Raw genomic sequence first — 7,500 nt, forward strand, 5'->3', positions numbered from 1 at the left:
ATAAACTTTCATGGTTGCACACTGTTGTGTGTGTTGGTCCGTTATACTGCCGGATGGCAATGTTGTGAGTTTCATAGCCACCGCATACTATCTATAGATGCACACACACACACACACACACACTCGCGCGCAATCAAACCAAATATCAAAAAGAAAAAAGAAAAAAACCGATAATAATTTAATAAAGCTTTCTTTAGAGAAAGTACTCACTACATGTTACTATCTATAGATAGTATGCGCTTGGCTAAGAAACTCATGACATTGCCATCCGGAAGTATAACGGACCAACACACAAAACTGTGTGTATCCATGAACGTTTATAGCCGGGTTAATACCGTTCAGTGAGCATTGATTGATTTGAAGCTACTCTAATGGTATCATAGTTTGGTTGTCTCAGGACGAAGGTCAAGGACCGAAACGTTGTTTTTTTTGATACTGAAAATCTACTGGTTAATTTTCTCTATCGACATTTGAAGCCAACGGTAGAAAACGGGAAAGTTAAAATGTTCTAGAATTACAATACGATTCAATTGTCTGATGTTACGTCCTTCCAGCAACGAGCAGCTTGGTTCTAAACAAAGAAAATAGGTACTTTTTACTCTTCATGCTGACTAGAACTTTTTTCACTTGTCATGTTAACCAGACTATAAACGTTAAAGGTTACACATAGTTTTGTGTGTTGGTCCGTTTTATAGATAGTATGCGCTTGGCTAAGAGGCTCATAACATTGAAATCCGGAAGTATAATGGTCCAACACACAAAACTGTGTGTAACCATGAACTTTTATAGTCAGGTTAATACAGTTCAGTGAGAATCACTCACAAACGCGGATGGCAAAATACAATAACAAAGGCTTGAGTGACGTCAACTGCATACTATCTATACCCACTGATCTTCCGCTTGATTAATTGATCCTATGCGTTCAGCAATCTATCGATGCTGCCTCTTTGACGTAAGTGTTTTTCCTCACAACTTGAATATTGAATTTGCCAGTATTGTGAAATGCCATAAAATGCCTTATTCCCTCTTTCCTTTCATATTTTACAGATACACCAAACACAAAACCAGTGCCGAGACACTACAGGAGAAAAAACTAAAAAAAAAAAACCTAAAAGCAACACAAAACAAATCTCACGGGGAAAAAACTTTCAACCAGACCAGTCTTCCTACCAGCATACCATGTTTGAATACGACGAAGTGTCAACATTCCCGCTACATCACCTCGACCAACTTTGCTCGTCATCCCTATGTCAGGACTTTCTGAACGCTGAGTTTGACAAAATACATTTGGACATCAACAACAACAACAACAACAACAACAACAACAACAACAACAACAACAACAACAACAACAACAACAACAACAACAGCGTTCTACCTTCATCGTCATTATCATTACTATCATCTTCATTCTCATCTGTGCCATCCATCATCTCACCTTTATCGACATCATCGTCATCTCGGTCATCAACAGCATCATCTCCATTCCAAAAGCTGTCGTTTTTCACAGCAGTTCAAGCCTCTCCAGCAGGCGAGACCGCAATTCCGGACGACTGTTCGCGAGCAAAAACGAGCCCAAGTTCCGCCCAGGACAGCGACAACCACAATCACAACCAAATCCCTGGAAGCCGAAATCCAAAAGACGCATTTTCGCTCGTTCTAGAAGATCTCGTCAAAATCCCAGAGCAGCTGAGAATGCAAGAAGACTCGTCATGTATCTCAACCTCCACTCCAAAAGACATTTCATCAACGCAACAACAGTTTAATTTCTTATCAAATTATGCAGAAGAAGACCAGCTCAAATTTACACGTACGAATAATAATAACGATGAAATAAATACAACTCCTCTTCCTCTTCCTCCTTCTCTTGCCTCCGCTGCTTCCAAAGAATCAACAGCCTTCAAGGAATTCAACGCCAGGGAATACAGGCAACCGCCCAGTTATGAAGAGCACATTCAACAAAGTGCCTCAACTGCCCAGCTTAGCCCACCACTTCCGTCATCTCCTGGAAGTGACGCGTTTGTCATCCTTGACAACAGCGACGCGGCCTCCAACGCGTCATCAGCCAATCTTCTGGACGACATCATGGAATGTATACAACTGGATGAATCCAACGGATGTTGTAGTTCCAGGACTTCCGGTAAGTTTGATACAGTCAGCATCTTAATCGGAACTCAGTTGTTTAATGGGGGCGATCTATATGCGACCCATCGTCTCAAAACGGTAATTTGTCGGAACGAACCAGATGCTTAAAATCTGAATTAAATGTTAAACTTGTCAAAAATTTGATTTGTTGGCATTAGCACCCTAAAATATGGTACCCATTCTCCTCAATAAAACATACAAACTCAACACAAGTCTGATATTTCTGGCTATAAATTCAATTTTCAATATCTTAACCAATCCGACTTAATACCGTTTTGAGGCTAAGGGTCACACACTCAGTTTTCTGTCAATCAGGTCATCAATCACATGATTTGTTGCTGTCCATAGATTGGATATTTCTAAACAAATGTAAACACGCTGCTTTGTTTATGAAAGTTGTAAACATACCCATGAGTCATGCTGAACATAATGACCAATGGGATTCAATAGTCGTAACGTCACTTCCTTCCTATGACGCATGGTAACTTAGTAACACTGGCTCTAAACTATCGGAACAATGGTGGACGCCCGTATGAAATATTTCTCCGACGAGCATAAAAGTGAATCCAGAGGAGAAAAACATTATAAATATGATCTTGTTTTGACTTTTATACATTCTGATCACAAGACTTATGAAAGGTTCAAGCCAGCTTGAAGAATAAAAAGTAATGATTTTCTTTGTTTAGAACCAAGCCGCCGTTGCCGGGTCGCGTGACATCAGACTACTGAATCCAATTGTGATGTTAAATATTTCAAAAGCAGTGAACACTAGTCACCATGTAGGTCACTTTGAGCACATTAAAATTATTTTTTTTTTTGCAATGTGACCAAAGACCTGGAGCACATGGAAAGTTGATATAGACCATGCCTATTCTTCCTTGTCCTCTCTCTGGTGTATCAAAAGGCTTCAACAGTCGTGACGCCACTTCCCTCCTAATGACACATCGTTAGTTAATAACTGGTTCTAAACTATCTTGAACCATGGCGGACGCCCGGATGAAACTCTTCTCTGACGAGCATAAAAGTGTATCCAGGGGAGAAAATCATTATAGATCTGATCTTGTTTTGACTTTTATACATTCTGATCACATGACATGTGAAAAAGTTCTAGCCAGCTTGAAGAATAAAAAGTACAGATTCTCTTTGTTTAGAACCAAGCTGCTGGTTGCTGGGCGGACGTGACATCAGACTATTGAATCCAATTGCCGAACATGAACCAAACAAGAAATCCTCTGGTTCTCTCTCAGCTTCAGAACAGATTCGGAGAGTTTAGCTCAGAGAGTGGCTATTCTTTCATTCTTTCGTTCATTCATTCATTCATTCTTTCTTTCATTCTTACTATTTTATTGCTGTTTTTCCGTCCCAGGGTTCGAATCCCGGTTATCCTATTCCAATGCCTTGTGCGATCCATCCCACCAACTCAAACATAATTTAATGACAAATGTGACCCGCCGCCTCAAAACAGAATTAAGTCGGGATGATCAAAGTACTGAGAATAGAATCTATGACCAAAAACATCAGACAGACTTGGGTTGAGTCCATGTATGGATTATTAAAAGAAAAAATATCGAATTTTAAAGTGCTGAAAACCGACGTTTCGTCTTCTTGACCAGATAAGCTTAAAATTGACCTTTCAGCGTCTGGTTCATCCCGACATAATACCGTTTTGAGACGATGGGTCACATTTTTAGAATTTATTTATTTCATTAGTTGTTTTGTTTGATATTGTTTTTATTTGTTTTGTTTGTTTTTTTCTCTTTTTTCTTTGGGAGGGGGGGGAGGATTTGTTTTTTTTAATTTTTTTTTTTTTACTTTTTTTATTTGTTTGTTTGTTTGTTTTTCCCCCCTTTTTTGTTTGTTTTTGTTTTATTTGTATTTCCCAACGTCGTCATCCATCCAATTTCCAAATTCTTCCATCATTGCCTACCAGACCTAGCTGGAAGTCGGGACTCTTTATTGTCGGAGACGCAAGACTGGGGGACGTCCAGCCCGGAAGTCAGAAGCCGTTCCGGAAGTGAGAGGAGAAACAGTGACGAAATGGACAGAATGAGAGAGCTCGCGTCTTTTATCTTGGCTGGTGAGAACGTCATTATCCGGTTGTTTGTTTGTTACTTTGTTTGTTTGTTACTTTGCTTATTTGTTACTTTGCTTGTTTGTTACTTTGTTTGTTTGTTACTTTGCTTGTTTGTTACTTTGCTTGTTTGTTACTTTGCTTGTTTGTTACTTTGTTTGTTACTTTGCTTGTTTGTTACTTTGCTTGTTTGTTATTTTGCTTGTTTGTTACTTTGCTTGTTTGTTGCTTTGTTCATTTGTTACTTTGTTTGTTTGTTACTTTGCTTGTTTGTTACTTTGTTTGTTACTTTGTTTGTTTGTTACTTTGTTTGTTTGTTACTTTGTTTGTTTGTTACTTTGCTTATTTGTTACTTTGCTTGTTTGTTGCTTTGTTTGTTTGTTACTTTGTTTGTTTGTTACTTTGCTTGTTTGTTACTTTGTTTGTTTGTTACTTTGTTTGTTGCTTTGTTTGTTTGTTACTTTGCTTGTTTGTTACTTTGCTTGTTTGTTACTTTGCTTGTTTGTTACTTTGTTTGTTTGTTACTTTGTTTGTTTGCTTCAATTCTGTCGGGTTATTTATTCGTTGTTGGTTTATTATTATTATTATTATATTATTATTATTATTATTATTATTATTATTATTATTATTATTATTATTATATTATTATTATTATTATTATTATTATTATTATTATTATTATATTATTATTATTATTATTATTATTATTATTATTATTATTATTATTATTATTATTATTATTATTATTATTATAATTATGTTATTATTATTATTATTATTATTATTATTATTATTATTATTATTATTATTATTATTATTATTATTATATGTTATTATTATTATTATTATTATTATTATTATTATTATTATTATTATTATTATTATTATTATTATTATTATTATTATTATTATTATTATTATTATTATTAGTAGTAGTAGTATTATTATTATTATTATTATTATATCAACTTTTAACGAGTTCTGGAATACCACGTCTTCATTTGGTTCGTCTTCCTGTTCCAGGCAGTGGTCAAGTCCAACTCTGGCAGTTCCTTCTGGAGCTTCTCACGGATTCCAGCAACGAGATCTGCATCAAGTGGGTCGGAGGGGACGGCGAGTTCCGCATGGTGGATCCCGAAGAGGTGGCCCGCCGGTGGGGAAAGAGGAAAAACAAGGTGAGGATTGTTTTTGTTTTTCTTTTTTGTTTTATGCATCAGATTGGTGTGGGCCGACGTGTACTTATTTTCAGGTCTGATAACCCGATTTATTATTGATAGGACGCTAGTCTATGGCAAAGATCTTCCCGCTAAATCTAACAGACTCAGCTACCCATTCATTGCTGGGTGGACAGGAGTGTCAGAAAAAAATATCGGCTGCTCCGGGGATCGACCTCGGTAACTTTGCTTGTGAGGTGGGTGAGTGCTCTACCAACTGATCTCTCGGGACTCCCAATAAGGACATAATTTACATTACAATTTCCTGCAGCACATCAAACTTTGCAAAAGGGGATCAAGTTCTTGTTTACTTTAGGGCAAAGAATTTTACAGGAAGATAGTATGTTATGTTTTAACCAAATGTGAACACTAAAAATGTTCATTGTATGGTAACCAACTGTGAACACTAAAAATGTTCATTGTATGGTAACCAAATGTGAACACTAAAAATGTTCATTGTATGGTAACCAAATGTGAACACTAAAAATGTTCATTGTATCGTAACCAAATGTGAACACTAAATATGTTCATTGTTTCGTAACCAAATGTGAACACTAAAAAAGTTCATTGTATCGTAACCAAATGTGAACACTAAAAATGTTCATTGTATGGTAACCAAATGTGAACACTAAAAATGTTCATTGTATGGTAACCAACTGTGAACACTAAAAATGTTCATTGTATGGTAACCAAATGTGAACACTAAAAATGTTCATTGTATGGTAACCAAATGTGAACACTAAAAATGTTCATTGTATGGTAACCAAATGTCAACACTAAAAATGTTCATTGTAGCGTAACCAAATGTGAACACTAAAAATGTTCATTGTAGCGTAACCAAATGTGAACACTAAAAATGTTCATTGTTTCGTAACCAAATGTGAACACTAAAACTGTTCATTGTATGGTAACCAAATGTGAACACTAAAAATGTTCATTGTTTCGTAACCAACTGTGAACACTAAAACTGTTCATTGTTGCGTAACCAAATGTGAACACTAAAAATGTTCATTGTTTCGTAGCCAAATGTGAACACTAAAAATGTTCATTGTAGCGTAACCAAATGTGAACACTAAAAATGTTCATTGTATGGTAACCAACTGTGAACACTAAATATGTTCATTGTTTCGTAACCAAATGTGAACACTAAAAATGTTCATTGTATGGTAACCAAATGTCAACACTAAAAATGTTCATTGTAGCGTAACCAAATGTGAACACTAAAAATGTTCATTGTAGCGTAACCAAATGTGAACACTAAAAATGTTCATTGTATCGTAACCAACTGTGAACACTAAAAATGTTCATTGTTTCGTAACCAAATGTGAACACTAAAAATGTTCATTGTTTCGTAACCAACTGTGAACACTAGAATATTTAATGTATAGCAACCAAATATGAACACTCAAATGATCATCGTATCGTATTCAGCTGTGACGAGTTCCATGTAGTTGGTTTGTGTGTGTGTGTGTGTAGGGGTGGTGGTGGTAATGATTTCAACTCTGATATTCGTGTCTTTAAAATGTTCAAGAAGAAAACGCCTCGAAGTTCAGTGTTACGTCTCCTAATCCAATCCATTTTAACTCCGTATCCAATATATTTAAGATGCCCATAGAAGGAAACGCCTCACATTTCAGTATTTCGTGTTCTCATCCATCCATATCCAGATATAGATAGTATGCGCTTGGCTAAGAAGCTCATAACATTGCCATCCGGAAGTATAACGGACCAACACACAAAACTGTGTGTATCCATGAACGTTTATAGTCTGGTTAATACAGTTCAGTGAGCATAACTCATAAACAACGCGGATGGCAAAATACAATAACAAATATCTGAGTGACGTCATCATCGTACTATCTATATTATGTTGTTATGTTTTATTTTGACATTCTTCCTTCCACTTCGTCCCCAGCCCAACATGAACTACGACAAGGTGAGTCGGGCCATGCGTTATTACTACGACAAGATGATTCTATCCAAAGTCCCCGGGAAAAGATACACCTACAGATTCAACTTCCGAGTCATGCGCGCGCAGCGTCATTCCCACAACACTTCCTCTTCCGATCC

The 7,500-nt window shown here is 36.4% G+C and overlaps 1 protein-coding gene across 1 annotated transcript in view; it reads left to right on the forward strand.

Moving 5' to 3' along the window:
• LOC144959718 (uncharacterized) overlaps nt 1–7,500 on the forward strand; it is a 14,736-nt gene that overhangs the window by 4,915 nt on the left and 2,321 nt on the right. The window contains exons 2-5 of the mRNA XM_078892396.1: nt 1,048–2,140; nt 4,076–4,222; nt 5,240–5,391; nt 7,346–7,500. The exon at nt 7,346–7,500 is cut by the window's right edge and continues 2,321 nt beyond it. Of these exons, the coding sequence (XP_078748522.1) occupies nt 1,180–2,140; nt 4,076–4,222; nt 5,240–5,391; nt 7,346–7,500 (1,415 nt within the window). The 5' untranslated portion in view covers nt 1,048–1,179. The remainder of the gene's footprint in view (nt 1–1,047; nt 2,141–4,075; nt 4,223–5,239; nt 5,392–7,345) is intronic.

Source organism: Berghia stephanieae, chromosome 14, assembly GCF_034508935.2.
Source record: "Berghia stephanieae isolate SIO BIC M18660-M18661 chromosome 14, UCSD_Bste_1.3, whole genome shotgun sequence".
Taxonomy (NCBI): Eukaryota; Metazoa; Mollusca; class Gastropoda; order Nudibranchia; family Aeolidiidae; genus Berghia; species Berghia stephanieae.